Source organism: Dama dama, chromosome 12 (assembly GCF_033118175.1).
Source record: "Dama dama isolate Ldn47 chromosome 12, ASM3311817v1, whole genome shotgun sequence".
Taxonomy (NCBI): Eukaryota; Metazoa; Chordata; class Mammalia; order Artiodactyla; family Cervidae; genus Dama; species Dama dama.
In genome coordinates, this window is record NC_083692.1 from 99,779,208 (window position 1) to 99,799,122 (window position 19,915).

Below are 19,915 nucleotides of genomic sequence, written 5' to 3' on the forward strand. Positions count from 1 at the left end.
GGGCTATTTAATAGCTCTGGACTTGAGGCAAGTCATTCAGTGTCAAAACGTTTGCTTTCTAATTTGCAAAATGGGGCTATTCTGCCCTCCCAACCTGAGGATTTAGGGTTGTCTGTGAGAGTCTTTGGAAAGCTGTTAAACTCCATGACAGTGTGAGCTACAAGCACCAAATATAGTTCCTCCTTCTTTGGTCTCTTTTAGGTGCATATAATTGAAGAGAAAGGACTCCCCTCAATTCAACCACAAAGCAGGCTTGTTAAATCCCAGAATCTGCTGAGAGGAGATCCTCCTACACAGAGGGCCCCTGAAGGTATCTGACTTCACTAAATTGCAAAGGGCCTATCTGATTCAATTTTTAAGCACTCCCCTGTCTGTGATACTGAGAGCACTGCTTCTTTACTGCTACAAGGTAATCATCAGGATTGTCACTCGTAAGTATTTTGGATTTAATAAGGAAACCATTTAATTTCAAGATTTAAAATGACCTAGACTGCCACATTTCCTTGGTCCTCATGTACTATATTAAACAGCTTCAAATCAGGGAGGACTAACAGGATAATTCAATTTATTCAGGTTTGCCATACACCAGGGGAATGGCATGAAGCAATGGTGGGTGGGGACCGGCATCCAGGCTTCTTACAGGTTGGCTCACAAGCCTCTCCAGTCCTTATTAGGCACTCCCCTGAAGACGGCTGGGTGAGGGCTGCTGCCGCTGCACGCTCAGCCGCCATTCAACCACTGTGGGGCCAGTTCTGAGTCAGAGCAGTCACCACGGCTTGGCCCTGCTCCTTGTCTTTTGTTTTTCTAACAACCTCTTTCATTGCTGGGGTGACATACAAGCCAGTCTTTGCCAAAGAGGCAGGACAAACTCAAACCACCTCCGTCATAAGATCTGGGAAGAACCCATAAAACAGGGCACACAGTTAAATTATTCTAAGCAGTTAGACCTACTTAGAAAATCTGAACTAAGTAGAATAGGATGTAGGGATGGGAGGCTGTACACATTTGCGAAAAGCATAAATAAAATGAGGCAACCCTTGACTGGAGCAGGGAGGGTCAGACCAGCGTGCCCGGTCCACCCCAAGAGTGTCTTGATCAGATCCCTTCTGCCGACTCCACAGCCCAGAGCTGCTGTCTCCGGCTCTCAGTAGCTCCAGCCTGCACGTTAGGGAGCCATCTTGCCATCTCGACCTACTCGTCATTCCATACGGACTGCTCCTTAGTGTGTTAGGGCCAGCGCACAAGGAAAAGGGGGCGGGGGGTTCCCTGGTGGTACAGTGGGTAAGAATGTGACCACCAATGCAGGGGACGTGGGTTCGATCCTTGGTCTCGGGAGATTCCAGATGCCGCGGGGCAGTGGAGTCCGCGTGTCACAACTCCTGAGCCCGTACACTGTGACTACTGAAGCCAAGAGAGGCCACGTAATGAGAGGCCTGTGCACTGAAGCCAGGAGTTGCAACTAGAGAAAGTCCGAGGGCAACAATGAAGAGCCAGCATGGCCAAAAATAAGTAGATAAACAAATACAGCAGCGTGTTAAAAAAGAAAGAAGACAGGGCCCCTGGTTCATAAATTATTAAGAATTTAAAACAGCACAACTAACGCTTAAGACAGTGACAGGAGAGCAGTGAAGCAAGGGTGGCCTCCTTCTAGGCACCAGGCCCGTGCATCTGACGAGGTCACACAAGGCCACAGAACTGGCCTCCTGTGCGGGGCAGGGCGGTGCAAACTCCCGCCTGCCTGCTCACCAGCATCACAGCCAGCCCTGATTCATGAGCCAGCCTCAGCGGGTCTTTGGGAAGGGACTGGTTTCCCCTCAACACCACCACCAAACATACAGGATTCCTCCTTACCTGTTCAGCCTCTCCGTTTCCACCTCAAACTCTCTAATCTTGCTTTCCGAGATGGCAGATCCATGGGAATAGAGAGTCTGGAAGATTTCCTGAATGTTGGAGCAGTCCTGAAGAGAGTGGGCCAGGTGCTCTGCCACACTGCTGGACACCTGGACAGGTGAGCATTAATTCCCCTCTGGACAAAGCCACTTCCGGGATGCTGGGCCCCAGGCCCTTGCTTCCCAATTTAAACCATTAAGTTTTAAACAGTTTAAAGCCAATGTTCCTTGAGAATTGGGCACCAGGAGATAGCTACCCAGATACTTTTCAGTTCCTATAATATAATCCTAGTATAAAAAGTTAACTACTGTGAATGCAGTACATAAACAGGGTCAAAATGCAACCGCATCCTCTAAGCTCAGGATCCTCTGAGCAGCAGGATGAAAAGATCCTCAGTCTTGGGACTTAAAATTTTGCATATTAAACAGTCTGGACACCCTTTCTCCTTCCTAAACCCATTGCCACCCTCAAACCTTGTCTCATGGTTGTTGTAGCTAAGGTGAACATCCCATTCCTTCACTTTCATAATTCGTCTTTGGCATGGAAGCTGGGTGCCTACAATTTCTGCCCAGTGCAAAATTCTAAAATAGGGCCTTAAAAGGGCTGTTTGTGTTTTTCCCCATCCCTAAGGGTCAAACCAGTCAATCTTAAGGGAAATCAACCCTGAGTAGTTGTTGGAAGGACTGATGCTAAAGCTCCAACATTTTGGTCATGTGAGGCTAAAAGTCGACTCATTGGAAAAGTCCCTGATATTGGGAATGATTGAGGGCAGGAGGAGAAGAGGGCATCAAAGGATGAGATAGCTGGATGGCATCACCGATGCAATGGACATGAACTCAGGCAAACTTCGGGAGATGGTGAGGGACAGGGAGGCCTGGCGTGCTGAAGTCCATGGGGTTGCAACAGTGGGACACGACTGGGCGATTGAGCAACATTAATGATGATCAAATAACTGGATTTTCCAGCCTCACCCCCGAATCCTCAAAGACATCCCCAGGGAACTGAAAGTATTCTCTTTTCACTATGCATCAGTTCACAGCCCCAGGGTATTCGGCACTCTACAAATGAGAACTCCAGAACTGAGCTAGAAGGTTCTGGTCTGTCCCAGCATCAGCCACACATCAAAAGCAGCGATCCTTCCCACTGGAGAGCACCTTCTCTTTCAAGAGGGACGTGAGAATAGTCAAGTTCTCTTAGAGCTTCCTGACTCACTTGGTCTCTGGGGAAGCAGGGTGATATAAAGCAAGTATTTCAAGACTTTCATCTGTATCGCCAGTAACAAGACCTCAATCATTTCTTTCTGAATGGTTTCAACTAGAGAGACAAGAAGCTCCCTTTAAAGCTGAAGGGGTAATTCACCACTGGCAAACCACTAAGCATTTTAATCTGATCCTTTGGAAGGAAATCAGGTATGATTTCTTATTACAATCACCTGGTTGACTGGAGGGACCCTGGGCAGTGCTTCTATCATGGATAAGCCACTGTGTGGTTCTATTATGTGACATGTCAGTTTGCTTCTCATGAACACTCACCCCAATGCTGCTGATTTCTGAGCCTAGGACTGGCCGATCAGACGACGAAGATTCAGACCTGGTCTTGGAGAGCTTCACCCTCTCGGCAATCTTAACAAACAAAACAAAACAAATGATCAAAAAACAACACACGCCACTCCCCATATAAACTACTGAGACTGTGTTTATACAGGGCTACTCTTGAACCATGGCAACTAAACCATCAGTTCTTAAAAACCACTCACGTGTCTGAATTTTCTGCCACCTGCTTATTAACTCATGGTTTTTCAGTTAGTACCACTGACATTTTGAGTTGGATATTCTTTGCTGTGGGGGACTGTTCTGTGCACTATGAGATGTTCACCTTGGTTTCTAGCCACAGTACTCCAGGTGTGACCATCGAAAAGGTGTCCAGACATGGCCAAACAGCCCTTGGGACAAAAATCACTTCTGGCTGAGGAGCACTGGTGAGACTTCATAAACTTGACGGTTGAAAACCAACCTTGTTGCAGAGACTGGCAGGGCTACTGGGAAAAGGACATGTAATCTGTGAACCGTCTCTCTGGGGTGGACTCAACATAGGAAGGGGGTTGGGGGCTGTGGCTGAGAATGGAGGGGCTACTTCTCATAGCTGCTGGGGCCTGCCCATCATCGTCATCTATTTTCCTGCTGGCAGGGCTGTCAGTTCTGGGAGTGGGCAGAGCATTGGTTCATTACTCAGGGTCTCCCTTCTGGGCTGAACCATGATCCTCGAGAGCACCTCTCTATCCAGCCTGTGACAGAACATCTCACTCTCCACAACGACCTGTCAGCTGGGACAGGCTCTGGCCCGCTGATTAATGAGAGCTGGCATCCAGGTCGCAGCCAAGAGAGACCTGAAACTATTAGTGGGTTATCTCTTCCTGCAGCTCCAGCACGGGAGGCCCACGCAGGACCCTGGGAAGCCCCTCGGGGCCCACTGAGCTAATTGCGTGTTGGCACAGCGGCCCTGCTCCACGAAGGCTGGGGCTGCCCGCACACAGGCGGCGTCCCTGGAGCGCACCTTGGCGATGGGGATGTCATTGCTGCTGCTGCTTGTGCTCAGTTCTCCGGTGCTGGGGTTAACGGGGCGGTTGGCGGAAGTGAGGCGGCCAGGGCTGGAGGGGCCCGTGGCCTGCACGCTCTGCAGCCGAGTTTGAAGCTCTCGAACCTGAAATGACAACACCTTCAGACACGTTGGTAGGTTCCCCCTGCCCAAAGAGCAGAAGGGCCAGTGGGGGGGGGACGGCAAAGCTTTCATTTACATGAAGAAACCAGCTTCCCTAAAAACCAAAGTCAGCTGAGTCCACACAAAGGGCACTGCTGTTCTTAACTGGACCTGCCATGGGCTGGCCAGCATCTGCCCTTCACAAGTTGGAGGGGGACGTGTTTTCTACGATGCTGGAAGCTTCCGGCACAAGGAGAAGGGCCATCTTTAAGGGATGTTCACTTATTCAGTCTTCTGTGCCTGGCACAAGAAATGGAACCCAGGATGAAATTTGTACTTGTGTGGTGTTCAGAGGACAGAGATCATTTCAACGTAAACACATGCCCATGCTATAAATATCAATCCAGGCTGGGTGCGTAGGAAGCAGGAAAGAGGAAGAACGTGACTCCATCTGAAGTCACTGGGGAGCTGTCTTTGAGCACAGCCTCCCAGGTGGACAGGGCTGTAGTGGACGAGATGGCTGAGGGGCTGGAGTGGGGAGACCAACTTGGATGACACACGGTGTCTGAAGAACTGCAAGTTATTCAATGGCATGGGATAGGAGAGAGACCTGCTCTGGGAAGGAGGAGAGGCTATGGTGATGAGAGGGAGTTGGTACCCACGGCTTCTTCCCAAGGGACTTTGAGATGGGATTATTCCCAGGAACAGTAGGAAGGAATACCTAATTAGCCCTTCAGTGTGGAGAGACCCAGAGGCCCCTCAATTACATTTAGAACACACATTTACCTGCACAGAATTTAAATGTCCCAACTCTGCTTCTCTATGGTTACGGCTCACTGACATCCAAAGGGAGAAATGTTCCAAGCAAGTGAAGATGATTATTAGAAACTGGCCTTTCCAATGACCCTGATCACAGTTTGATCACTGTATACAATGTCAGCCTTAAAGGGCACACTGACCGCAGCACCCAAGGGCCCTTACAAATGGGCACCAGACCGTCATGGGAAGAATCAGCACCAGGACATCTAAGCCCGGGTTTCCCCAACCTATTAGTGCACCAGAATGTCCCAGAGGGTTAGTTAAAACACAGAGCCCGGGGCCCTGTCCGCAGAGGTCCTGCTCAGCAGGTGGAGACCACACCTAGGAGTCTGCATGTCCAAAAAGCGCCCAGGTGATGCTGACGCACCCGGCTGGCAGCAGTGGCCTGCGGGCGGCCCAGGCCACACGGCGCTCGCTGTCTCAGAGACCACGGAGCAGAGCTGCCCGTCTGCCGGCCCCAAGGCCACACCCTTCCAGGCAAACCGCTGTCTAAAAGCGACTGGAGGGCTTTCATTTTTAATATCTTGGATGTCTCCACCCTGTTAAATCGGGAACCAAAAGTAATTGAAATTTCAATAATTCACCAGCATACGAGAAGCCAAGATAGGAAAACTCCCTCAGAGCAAATTGCATTCAATGGTGAAACAGCTCGAAAGTGCCCAATAGCTGGCTCTGGGGTGGCGTCCAGTAACTGTGGGTTAACAGAAATGTGCATCGTCCCCATAAACAACACAGGGCGGCCCTCAAAGCCGTTTAAACACCAGAAAAACACATGCTGTCAAAGTCAAATGGGACTGCTGGTGAGAGATTACAGGGCTCGTCCTAGAGTGGCCCTGATGAACTGTGCCTCTCTGTGCCCCATGGCCGAGGGACAGTATGCGGCTTTCCATCAGGCCAGCTTCTTGGCACCGGGAAAACCACTGTGGTGGAGACCGCGGGTTTCAGGTTCTGCTGCTGTCAAAGTCTGATGAGGTCCTGAATAAGGAACAGTGTTACGACCACTGCCGAATCTAAAGAGTGTCTGAAGCAAAGTGAAAGTTGGTCAGTTGTGTCCAGCTTTTTGTGACCCCATGGACTGTATAGTCCATGGAATTCTCCAGGCCAGGATACTGGAGTGGGTAGCCTTTCCCTTCTCCAGGGGATCTTCCCAACCCAGGGATCAAACCTAGGTCTTCTGCATTGCGGGCAGATTCTTTACCAGCTGAGCCACGAGGGAAGCCCAAGATTTCTGGAGTGGGTAGCCTATCCCTTCTCCAAGGGATCTTCCTGACCCAGGAATCGAACCTGGGTCTCCTGCATTGCAGGCGTATTCTTTACCAACTGAGCTATCAGGGAAGCCCTAAGAGTATCTGAATCCCTCCCCAAACAATCAGTAGTCTGGGGCTCCAGAATCCCAATTGGTCCACTCATCTCTCTTCTTAAAAAGTAAAACATGGCCCTGGGCATTTTATAAAAACATCATTAAAACTACTCATGTTATAAAAAATGTTTCTTCTTCTAGTCAGTAAAGTCAACATGTCTATTGTGGAAAATTTAAATGATACCGGAAAATGAAGACAAAAAAAGTACCTATGTTCTTTCTTACTCTACAGAGACCATAGCTTCTAGTCATTTTCCATGGTGTGTCTGTGCGTGGGCGTGCACACCTCAAATGAATTCTGAGTCTAAATACTCATTTTCATATTAAAAGCTTTGGACTAGGAGAATGTCTTTGAAAACTAAAGGATGATAAACATGTTTATTTTGGTCTATGCTTTATTACTTAATGATAATTGTTAGGAGTGAAAAATATCCAGCTGAAGGGAGTGGAGTGAGCCTTCATGGAATGAGAAACAGCTAGTTGAGTTAAAAAGCCCTTTCTCCTCCTTGCTTGGGAAGTGGGATCTTAATTTAGATGAATACATGCACAGAAATGAAGGTTAAAACCAATCTGCTGACTGTAAGCTTAGGTAAGGCTTGGGAGAGGGGAGAGAGACAGCTATTAGCAACCTTGCTTTTGTTCTTACCAACTGCAGTAAGTTGAATTGTGTACCTTGCCCAAAAGATATGTCCAAGTTCTAAACCCCCAGTCAATGAATTGGACCTTATTTTGAAATATGGTCTCTGTAGATGTAATTACATCAAGGATCTCAAGATGAGACCCTCCTGGAATTGGGGCGGGCCCTAAATCTACTTATAAGAAAAAAGAGAGGGAGATTTGAGACACAGACACACAGAGAAGGCCGTGTACAGATGGAAGCAGAGAGTGGTCACAAATCAGAGGACACCGGGGGAGCGACCAGAAGCCAGAGGAGGTGAGACAGGATTCTCCTCCAGAGCCCATGGAGGAAGTGCGGCCTCGCCAATACCGTGATTTTGCAGACTCCAGAATGGTGAGAAAATGTGTTGTTGTTGTTTTACGTCACCAAGTTTGAAGTCATTACTTAATATACTCATCTTTCACTGAAGATATTTCATTAAAGAAAATATATTTCTCTCAATGAAATACATGCTTTGCAGTTGGGGATTGCCAGAAATCAAAGCATGTCTAAGCTAGGAACTTATACATGTGCCGATACCCTTATAGCCTTTCCCACTGGAGTTCTTCATCATCAGAACATGGAACATGATTTCAGTGGCCATTTCCTCACTTCTTCTAAAGTAAATATGTAGCCAGGTTGCTTCTAAAAGCCTGGAAGAGGAGTGTGTCTGTCACGTCTCCTGGAATCCTGACGGAGTGTGAAGGGGACAGTCTTGTGTCTCAGGGGCTCAGAGTCTAGCCAGACTTCTCGTGACGTGGGCTCCAAGAAGGGACACCGACAAGAAGTGTCAGCACCTGAAAGAAGCATTCCTCTGCCTCCCGGAGTGGGAAACACTGGCCTTCAATCTTGAAGGTTGAGGAGCTGTTTAACAAGCAAATAAAGAGGAAAACAGCTCTGACAGGCTCAAGGAAGGAAATGACAATAAAACGCCAGCCCTCCGCTTCTCTTACTTATAGCTCAACAACTTCCCAAAGAGCAAAAAGGGCTTCATAAGATCATCTGATGAGAGAAGAGAATGGACTAGAATGAGGAAGAGAAAGGAAGTGAGTCAAAGCTGCATGTGAGAAATAACGAGGGCTCAAACACTGTCAGTGAAGTGGGAGCAAAAATGGCTACCACTCCTCAGATCACCATCCAACAGAACTTCCTTTCTTGTAATAACGGGTATGTTCTTAGCCTCACTACGGTAGCCATAAGCCACATGAAATGTGCCTAGTGTTCCCAAGGAACTTTGTTTTTAATTGTATTCTATTTTAATTAAACTCCAACATAAATAGTCATGCGTGGCGAGTAGTTACTGTATTGGTCAATGCCGTTCTAGAACAACTTAAGAAAGGAGAAAGACAAACTTGTGGCTGGAATGACTCCACGTATCACGGTACTTAGCAAAATGGAGAGAACATACGAAGAAGCTGAGTTTTCACAGATAAACAAAGATGCCAACTGTGGACATGCTGCATTTGAGGAAACCAGGTGTGTGAAGAAGGATTTCAGTCAATGGTAGAAATGTAATCTGAGAGAAAGGGATCAGAACTGGGCTTCTGCGTGTGGATAAGGTATAAGTGTGGAGGTGGGAGGAGAGAGTCCACACAGCTGGTTGGATTGAAGGCTCAACTGAGGATAGGAAGAAAGCGGAGCTTCACTTCCAGGAGAGACAGAAGAGGTGAGGATAGGTACGAAGAAAGGCATGTTTGCGAACTGGAGAATGAAGATGGAAAAAGAGGTGGCTTCCATCTGATGGTTTTTGTCTGTCTTAGAGACAAGAGTTAAGGTGCTCTGATAGGAGAGAGGGAGGGGATAGGAGCTGTCAGAAAAGAGAAAGGAAGGTGATCTATAAACCAAAGAGCGAGAAAGGGAGGGAGGGAGAGGAGAAAAGCTTACATAGCACACTGCAAACTCAGCTGAGCTCTTTGATTTCAGACAGCAGACTGAGTCAATGCATTGTTTTCTTCAAACCCTGGAGACTTCATCAAAGTGTCAGCAAGGAATAAAAACTGTAACAGTGAAAAGAATGTGCTTGGGGCATTAGCAGAAAGAAGACTTGGGTGCATTCCTTAAAGGCAGAGTGGAAGGAAGAGTACTGATGAAAGACACAGAATGGAAAAAGCCCAATTCCATGATCTACACAAGGGGAGTTGTACACAGGTGCACTCAGAAGGTTGGTAGGGTTTAGATGTGGTCTTGGCAGGTACTAAAAGGACAAGAATGAGAAGCAGGGCTGCAAACGGGGGGCAGGGGGGTGTGACTGTCTGTATACAGAACAAATGAACATTTCCAGTGTATGACAACTGTGCCTAAATAAACAGGCAGTCTTCCTATTAAGAGTGTACAGAAATGCTGCATAAAAAGGAACAGTGAGAAAGAAATTCACTGCCAAGGTTCAAAGAAAGACAGTATAATCTCCAGGTGCCAGAAATGAAGTGAAAAGTAAGGTTAGAGCGGTAGGAGGGAGCTGGTGCTTCAGGCAGCCGAGGGGGGGGCGAGCAGGGCGTGGAGTGAACGTGCCAGGATCCGGGGAGGGGACCCTGGACCGCGGCAGGCCAGGCTGCTGCAGCAGACGCTCCTGCATCCAGCTGGGAGGCTCCCTGCCTGGTCCCTCTGTGAAGAGCGGACCGAGGGTGCTGCCCAGGAAGCCGGAAGGCAGCCTGGGCTGTGCAGGAGTCAAACCAGAGAAACCAGCACCTCCGACTCGAGACACAAGAGTGTGGAGTCCAGGTTTATTCTACCTCCACATTGCGTGCACCGCCCTCCCCCGCCCCGAAATCTGGAAACCGTTCCCTGGTGGCTCAGCCGTAAAGATCCCATCAATAATTGAGGGGACGAAGGTTCCATCCCTGGGTCGGGGAAGATCCCCTGAAGAAGGAAATGGCAACCCACTCCAGTATCCTTGCCTGGAGAATCCCATGGACAGAGGAGCTGGGGGGGTGACAGTCCACAGGGTCACAAAAGAGTTGAGGGACATGACTCAGTGACTAAACAACAACAAAAAGTCTTAACAGTGAAAACTGGTCTGGATTTTGCCAGACCATTCACTTCCCCAGAAATCGAACTGGTAAACTCCCCAATATCATCAGGGAATTGGAAGAGACTTAAGCCTCCCATGAGGTGCCCAGGACCGTGGAGCTGACTGACATGGAAGAACGGCGGCAGGGAGAGGAGGATGAGACGGGGCAGGCTAAATCAGGAGACGGACCCAACAAAGACGAGATCAGGATGAAGCAGCCTGTAAACCACATACAAGAAACACGTTTAGGGCCCGTAAAGAGATAAAAAGAGTGATTTTTGTACAGAAAAGAAATTGTGAAACAATAATAGGCAGATATCAAGCAAGAATAGGCAGATGAAAAAGAAAAAGTCCATGGAAAATGTAGTCAATGAAGTGAAATCAATGTACAGGTTAAGCTCTAGACTGGAAAGAGTGAAAAAGAGTGTTTTTCAATAAAATTGGAAAGAGAAGTAGTGAACAGGAACACAGTACAAAGAATTCAAAACACAGCATGGGCAGCTAAATAGACACAAAAGTGCAAGCGTCATTGAGAGGCTCCAACCCACTTCCAAACAAATTCCAGAGGACAGGAACACGGGAAATGACAAAGAAACAATTTTCGAAAAGAAAATAAGTAAGTTTTCCAGATATAGTCCTGAGACTTTATCACATCAGGTGCTAGATAGTTGTGGCAGTTTTTAGATATGTCTGCAAATGCTTTGATAGTCCCTCCATCAAAAAGTGGACTCCAGGATTTCCCTGGTGGTACAGTAGATAAGAATCTGCCTGCCAATGGAGGGGACATGGGTTTGATCCCTGGTCTGGGAAGATTCCACATGCCGCGGAGCAACTATGCCCATGGGCCACAACTACTGGAGCCCACTGCCTAGAGCCCGTGCTCTGGAAAGAAAAGTAGCTCCCACTCGCCACAGTTAGACAAAGCCCAAGTGCAGCAGCAAAGACCCAGTGCAACCAAAAATAAATAGATTTTAAAAAGGTGAACTCCAATTCCCTTCTCCTTGCACACGCCTGGCCTGAGACTGCAACTGATGAGCAGAAAGTTGTGAAAGTGATGCCACATCACTTCCAAGGGTAGGTTAGAAAAGGCAATACAATTCTGCCTACCTCTCTCTCCGGGTGCTGGCCCTTACTAGCCAAACATGCTGCTGTGAGGAAGCCCAGGGCACACACAGAGGATGCTTGTGGGTGCTCTGACCAACAATCCCTGCTGATGTCCAGACAATGGTCAGCCTTACCCACCAGACAAACAAGGAAGCATGACTTCAAGACGACTGGCCATGGCCACCCTCTGACTGCAAGCACATTGAGCCCAAGGGAGAACTGTCCACTGGAGGCCAGTCATCCCCAGAAACACACAGATAGTCATAAACGATTGTTCTCTGGGGGCTCCGTATTTGGGGTGGTTTGTTATGCAGCTGGTGCTAACCGGAAGAAGAGGATGAAAAAACTGCATATGCACTGTACTGCAAATGTAGGTGGAAGGGAAAGGATAAAGAGAATCTTGAAGCTGCGCGGTGGGAGAGAGACACCTTAAGCTCTGAGGGTGGGGATGTTGGTCTGTTTCCCTATTGTATTCAACACGTGGAACAGTGTCTGACACAGTGTCAGCCTCAATACAACCTTGAATATTGCCAAATAAAACTGTCACCGGAAAACCCAAGACATAGCTAGCTACTATAGCAGCCTGAGTGGCCCCCAAAGATGTCCACACCCAAGTCCTGGAAATCTGTGAATAAATTACCTTACATGGCAGAAGGGAATTTGCAGGAATCATAGAAAAAGGCAAGGAAACAGAACCAGAAGGAACACAGCCCTGATGCCTCACTGATTTTAGTGAGTGAGACACATTTCAGACGTTTGACCTCCAGAACTGGGAGATAATAAATCCGTGTTATCTCAGGTCACTGATTGTGGTCACTTGTCTCATCAACAACAGGAAACTATACACCTATAGTGTGGGCAAAAAGAAAGACAGTCTTAAAGATTAAGAATTAAGCACCTACAGACTTTGCTGAAAGAACTTCCCAAGGACACACAAGCTTTTCAGGAACAAGAAAACTAAATTGCGAAAAAGAATGGGATAAAGGGAAAAATGATAAGCACAAAAACTGTTAGGGATGTAAGGGTTTCCCCGGTGGTGCAGTGGTAAAGAACCCACCTGCCAAAAAAAAAAAAAAAAAAAAAGAACCTGCCCGCCAAAGCAGGAGACACGAGACAGGGGTTTGATCCTTGGGTCAGGAAGATCCCCTGGAGTAGGAAACGGCAATCCACTCCAGTATTCTTGCCTGGAGAATCCCATGGACAGAGAAGCCTGGCGGGCTACGGCCCATGGGGTCACAAAGAGTGGGACACGGCTGAGTCACAAACACTTTCACTTTCAAGCACATGCACATGCCATGAGGTGCATATGAGGACTCTGCCATCTCACTCTTGGACATGTATTCCAGAGAAATCCCCACATAGGACCAAAGAGGACACATGCATGGAAAATGCCCCGGGGCACTGTTTGTGGTAGTGGAAGGTCTGGAGGGCGGGCATGGTAAATGTGGTGGGGACACTACAGAATTTTAGGAGGCCATTAGACCTCATGCATACATGGCACCATGGGCAGACCTTAAAGTCAGAGTGCCCGGGGAAAACAAAGAAAGAAGTCTGCAGCACAGCACAATGGATGTAAATGAAAAATACCCCAAAAAACACTGTGTATAAGGACACACGTAAAATGAGGGAAAGAGAGTGGGAGAGAAAAGCAATAAATAAAAGCGGGCCTTTTCACGATCAACGTGTCTGCTTTAACAGAGGGATGTAATTAGCTTATCTCTGGGCCCTGCAGGCCAGATGAAAACAAACAAATGAAAGGAAGTAAATATAAAGATAGGCGCTCAGGGGCATAAGAGATTGTGGCAGCCAGATGCTGGTGAGGACGGACAGTCGGGCTAGAGCTATTGAGGCGTCAGCGGTGGGTTTCCCGAAAGGGCGCAGGTCACCGAGAGGGAGGTGAGGGCGGCTGCAAGCAGGGCCAGCTGGGCCTGCGCTCCCCCAAGACGACTGCAGGGGCTCAGAGAGACGCCCGAGTCCTCTGACGGAGTCAGCTGAGAACGTGGGGTACAGATGAGTGGCAGGCAGGAAGGAGAGGTGGTACTGGAGTCCTGAGTAGGAGGAGAAGCATTGCTATCAGCCATAAAGGGACAAGTCTGTGTTCCGCAGACAATTAGGAGCAGGCAATTAGGTTGTAATTCATAATTTCGCTGAGAAATGGAGCTGGTGGAGACAGATGATTTGCACACTGGAGAGGGCTGAGAAGGTGGTTAGCCCTGTGCAGGCCTCAGAAAGCAGCCTCCTTTGAGGCTGGGCTTGGGACAGTGTTTGGCAGAGAACCACTGTCTCCCACTGAAGATTTTATAAGACTTTTCTTTCTTGGAGCCCTCAAGCAAATGAGAAAGCAGAATTTACTTATAGAAAATATACACTTATTCCTACAAATGTGATTTGTTTCAGCAAAATAATATTTTATTGTTCATAGCAATTTTGAGTCAGCTGAATCAGAAGAGGAAGAGGAACATAAGGAGGAAAGCAAACTCAGCTGCATTTCTGTTCTCCAAAGAGCTGATGGGTGATCTGTGTTCTTCTTTTGTCGGAAAGCCCACGAAGGAACCTGGACCGGATTATCTAAGTGGCTGCATCAGGGAAAAAAAGTCAGTGCTTTGGCTGTCTTCCTAATTTCTGACCAGCTTTCAAATAAATGTTGTCAGCTACTTGCTTTATAGCCAAGAGCTTGCCTTTACACAGCTGGACTTCCTCACTGGAATGGAGGCTGGAGGAGGGAGACAGGGATGGATAAGCCAACACTGGTACCCACAACTAAAAAAACTGTTTCACAATTTCCATGGCACAGGTGTGCACAGAGCCCATTTAGAAACTGTTTTCAAAGAAGACATGAGAAAATCAGAGTCTTGTGGGTTCTCTGCCAAGGATCGCTCTTAAAACTTCCTTCAACTACGGAAAAGAAGGGAGATAGGTTTTGCCAAAAATGTTCTGTCGGGCTCACATCAAGATAAATATGTGCACAGACAGCTTCTTCTCTATGAAACAAACTTATCTTGTCTTCAGTTTGTGGTGTTTTGGAATACCAGGGACACTAATGTGTTGTACCCTAAGGAGCCTGCCACCCACATTATGTAAGAGAGGACGCTTTACTTCCGGTCTGCGTAGAAGCAGGAGATGATAATGGGGAAAAGCAGGGAGAACATAGGAAAGGAGCCCAAACAATAGAAAAGTGAATGCTGCATCCCACAGCAAGAGCCTAAGATTCGGTGCTAAGAGTTAATGTCAGCACAGACCAGGATCATTAAACTTCCGTGGGCCTCTCATGTCTAAGAAGGGTATAACAGTACCTCTCCTAGAATTATGGTGCAGGTTAAATGAGATGTGCATACGTCATCACTCATCACTTGTAAATGCTCAAAACATATTCAGCATTATAATTCAGGCTCTACCATCCTGCTTTGCTTCAGAGGTATCTATTTTTAGTACAAAAGGGGTATGTTTAGTCTAAAAGCGGTCAAAGAATGTTAGTAGTATCAATATTATTAACAGGTCCTTAAAAATAAATAATCAAAACTGCACTGAAAAAAATGCATTGGTAGGTGGCACCTTGTAAAACTATTTCCCTTCGACAGATGAGCACGGGAAGTTCTCCCCCACCCCGGGCGATGCCTCCTTGACTCTGCATTCCCAGGGATCCTGTGTCCCTGTAGGTTCTGGAACACACACACCCCTCTCTGTATCCCCTCTTACACTCATGTGACCTTGATGAGTGGAAGACAGGGGTGGGAACCATTCCTGGCTCAGATGCAGCGCTCGTCACTACCACACTGTGGCCCTTGGAGAAGCGCGTGAGGCACAGATAGAAAGTGCCAGAAAGGCTGTGGGGGGTTCTCTCTCTTTTCACTCCACCTGTGGGGGAGCAGGTAAAGATGTCTGGAGAGGCTTTTGGAACACACACAGCGGGTGACTGAAGGATACTGCCTTCCGTTTACTGTCTGGGTTCTGCTGGGATCACAATGGGGAAGTGTGTGAGGGTCCTACAGCCCGTTCATTGATTCATAGCTCATGGAAGGGCCCGAGCATCTATCCTTTGGAAGAGTTTCCCAGTGACGCCGTCACACATGTTCCAAGCCACCCCAGGATGGATGCGTGAAACTGCCTGATTCTCTGGCACCTGCATTCCCACCCAAGTCTACCTGGTATCACACTCAGAGCAAATCAATCACCTGGAACATTTACTGCTCAATACACTGTTCTTTCCTATTTCTCAGCCCCTCTCCAGTGAGATGGAGCATCTGTCTAGCTCTGGTCCATGGGCTGTGAACAGAGCATTCAGATGAGGAGGAGTCTGTTCAAGTGATGTTTTAGGGAACAGGCCATCATCACCCTGGGTTCCTGAGGGAACACATGGAGCAGAGCAGTGTGCTCATCCTCAGACCTGCACTGGATATGCAGTGCAGGCAGGAAACGCTTGGAAGGCTAGTTTGTTAGCACTGTGTATCCTATACTCTCTAGTCACAGAGAAGAAGAGCCAGCGAGGACCCCCAAACTGCGGCGGAAGGAGAACACTGGACCAGACTGCCCTCCCCTCAGCTCAGGGTTGCTGTTTTGTTTTTTTCTTTAATAAATATTTTATGAATTTGAACTTAGCAAATATTGGCATCTTCTTCCTTATATAAAGAAACTCCTAAGAGGAAATAGAAAAGGTAAGATACGAACAAATTTCCATCAAGGACAAAAGAGAATAACTGCTTCTGTGTGGATATCAAGTTATTAAGGCTGGGAGATGCTGATCACATTCCATGATTCATATTTTACTTCCTGTTTCTTCAATTTGAAAATTAATGAAAAGTAGAAAGAAAATATATGACTCTCTTCACGGCCTAGACTTGGCCTCTTAATATTTTAGCATATTAGCTCCTCTTCTACTTCTATGTATCTACTTCTATATATTAAACAACACTTAACTGTAAGAATACATGTTAGAAAAATAAACTACAGCACTGTAAAAGTGTTCAAGTACCCTTTGATCTAGGTAGGTCCTCACCCCCTGCCCCCATAACTATTATGAAATTGATCTGCATTCACTATAATATAAATAAAATTCACAGTAAACACGAAGTAGTACTCTTTTGCAGTCCTGCGTGCCCGACTCTTTGCGACCCCATGGACTGTAGCCTGCCAGGGTCCTCTGTTTATGGGGATTCTCCAGGCCAGAATACTGGAGTGGGTTGCCATGCCCTCCGCCAGGGGGTCTTCCCAACCCAGGGATCAAACCCAGGTCTCCTGCATTGCAGGTGAATTTTTTACCGACTGAGCCACCAGGGAAGCCCCCGGTAGCCTACGATGGGAGGTAAATCAGATGCAGTGAATGGCTGTTTCAGAGGCAGACCAGGCTCTGGACACCTCAGCCTGACGCTCTGCATCTTATCTCCCAGTAGGGGTGGGCAGTCTAATAATAAGTATATTATACATGAATTAATTAGTAGAAAGAAGGATATAATAAAACACATGGTCAACCTTTAAGGTCATTAATCTTTCTCAGGAGGCTTTTTCATTTAATTTAGACTCCTCTCTCTCTAGCCCCTTTAAGCATGAACACTGATTGCCAAGTGCCCTTGGAGGTAACTTGGGTGAATACTGAAGGTGGATTCGACTGGGTGTTCAGAAGCAGTGCAGTAGTCAGAAACAGGCACCAGTGGATCCAGAACTAATGGCTCTAGGAGTGGATCTGGGGCTCACACAGAGGATGTTGAGTACATCACCACAGGCGGCAAGTTCACGGGATGAGGGCCACACCTGCGTGTGCACAGGGGCCCAAGGAGGACTGGGCTGGACGCTCACACCCACAAGACTGCTTCCTCATGAGTATCTCCTTCTGTATCCCGTTCATCAGTATATTCCCTCTGCCCGGCACAGAGGAGACGACCAGTCATGTTTACAAAATGCATAAATGAAAGAAGAGCCAAGTGCTTCCCTTTCTAGAGTAATTAATTTTACTTTGCCTAAATTAAACTCACTTCTTTATGCATGAGGAAATGAGTGGTTCTATTACAGAGCATGCAGAAATAAATGATTATCTCATTTAATAATGAGCTAGGACCAATAATAAAAATTGTCTGCCTGTTGTTCCTTAGTTACTGCTCTGCCAAGTAGCCCAATCTGCTGACATTAGAGGTCTAATTTAATTAAATCATGTACAAGGCTCAGAAAACCTACTGAGAGCACTCTGTTTAATTACAGGCAAGGGGGTAAGCAACAATCCTATTGATGTGATCAGTTCAAATTCTATACAAAGAATGTGGGCAATGAAAAAAAAAACAAAACCTGTTTTCCAAGCAACTTTGATGAACTCTGGATTCTGAGTGGCCAGAAAGACAGCAAAGGCAAACCAGCCATGTTATCATGTGGAACCACAAGGATGGAACTGAAACCAAACCTTAGTCATTCCTCAGAGCTATACATCATGAAGAGAAGACAACCAACCACAAAAGGCAGATTTCTCCTCAGGGAAATAAAATACACTGGGTCATGGTAGGTAGAAGTCATCCAGCATTTAAAATCTAGCAAACTGGAATTCAAAGGCATTGAGCAAATTCTGACACCCACAACTATCTTGGAATAAAGAGAAATAAATCCAATTCATGGGTACAAACTGGGAATTTGCAGTTGAGGAAAAGATATAAGTTCCCTAATATATTTTTATTTGGAGGTAATTAAAATATAAACAAATACATTTATATAAAACTGTATTAACTACAGAACCTACAAGATAATAAATGTGATCAGAATAAAAGTTTTGAGTACAATGTATGTGTATCTGTGTGTATGTGCAGTTATTCAATGTCCATCTAAGAATTCAAATCTATATGGATTCTTAGGGAAAAAAGGTGGTATGGTGTTAATCTTTCCAGACTACTAAACAGGTAACTCTGGACTTCACCCCAAACAATTACTGGTAGATTTTGAGCAGTTGCTATGTGCCATGCATTAGTCAAGTGCTTAGATGATTCATGAGGATTACGTAGTGTTCCCGCACTGGGTGCTATTATTATCCCCATTTCACAGAAGAATAAACTGAGGCACAGACAGCACAGGTTAACTTCCCAGAAACTCACAGTGGCTTTGGGGTTCAAGCTGTGACCCCAAGCAGTCACTGAGCCCTGGCACAGAGTATGATACCATTAGACTACGCTGTCCTTAAGACTGACCTCCAGAGTTGGAGAAAATACTCAATGAAGGGAAACTGGTTTTTTCTCCTTTGCTAGTCACAATCAAGTGCTGACTTGTGCTTTAGTGTCTCAAGTTCAAGGAAGAAACTTATTCTAAACCACAATATGTAATTAGGCCTAAGACCAACATTTCCTTCACAAAGTAAGCACCAACAGAATGTGTGTGCTAAAAGCAAGCGCACCTAATTAGGGCATTAGTCATAATGATCAGGGAGTGCAACCCAGGAAATTACATGTGCTGTGGGCCTTAGCACTAAGTAAATGTCCTCAGCTTGCCCAGATAAAGTCTTCGCTGACTGCAATGATTTACACCTGCCTTTGCCAGGATTAGCATCCGATACAGCTGGGTTCTGAAAATAAGCTTATGCATGTGAGTTTAGACAAAATAACATTCACATATGAGCATTAGGAAATGCTGGCAATAGCCACAAATGAGGAAGAGAGTTGATAACATTCAAAAATAGGGTTTTCTTTCATATTCATACACAATGGCAAGTGTGAAAACTGTGTGGGGATTAAAAACAGAATGATGTACACATACTGATCTTAGTGAAGCAAGTTAAAGAGTGATGGTAAGACCAAGATGTATTTTTTTCCTCCTCTGTGTGCAAAATCACCAGTCAGCGCACAAGAGAAAGCAAGCTTCTAATTCTGCCACGATGGAGAAAGAGTAGAGCAGGCTTAGTAATTCAAAGTTCAAAGGGAACTGTTTCTGACTGAAGAATTCATTGCTTCATCTCCAGTCCAATGGCAGATCAAATTAGTCAAACAAAGTCAAAGTCAAAATAGTCAAACAAAGAAATACTTGTGGGTTCCAAAGAAAAAACTTTATCTTTGGAAAACTGAGTGCTTAACAACTCTGCCAAACATTTTTATCCTGAAACATCAACTCCTTTAGTAATGGTTGTATTTCCAACCAACCACCAAACAAAGTGGTTCTCAAACCTGTTTGGGTCATAGGGCCATTTAGCAGGCAGAGGTGACTACCAGGAATTACACATGCACATTCAGAACATACACATACACAGATGTATATATACATAGGATTATTAGCTTTAATGGGCTTCGCTGATAGCTCAGTTGGTAAAGAATCTGCCTGTAAGGCAGAAGACTTTAGTTCAATTCCTGGGTCAGGAAGATCCCCTGGAGAAGGTAAAGGCTACCCACTCCAGTATTCTGCCCTGAAGAATTCCATGGACTGT

At 46.4% G+C, this 19,915-nt stretch overlaps 1 protein-coding gene across 3 annotated transcripts in view; it reads right to left on the minus strand.

Annotated features, from left to right (window-relative positions):
* MCC (MCC regulator of WNT signaling pathway) overlaps nt 1-19,915 on the minus strand; it is a 300,929-nt gene that overhangs the window by 53,574 nt on the left and 227,440 nt on the right. For all 3 annotated transcript variants that reach the window (XM_061158216.1, XM_061158217.1, XM_061158218.1), the window contains 3 exons: nt 4,444-4,590; nt 3,423-3,512; nt 1,852-2,000 (listed from right to left, as the gene is read on the minus strand). In XM_061158216.1, the coding sequence (XP_061014199.1) occupies nt 1,852-2,000; nt 3,423-3,512; nt 4,444-4,590 (386 nt within the window). The remainder of the gene's footprint in view (nt 1-1,851; nt 2,001-3,422; nt 3,513-4,443; nt 4,591-19,915) is intronic.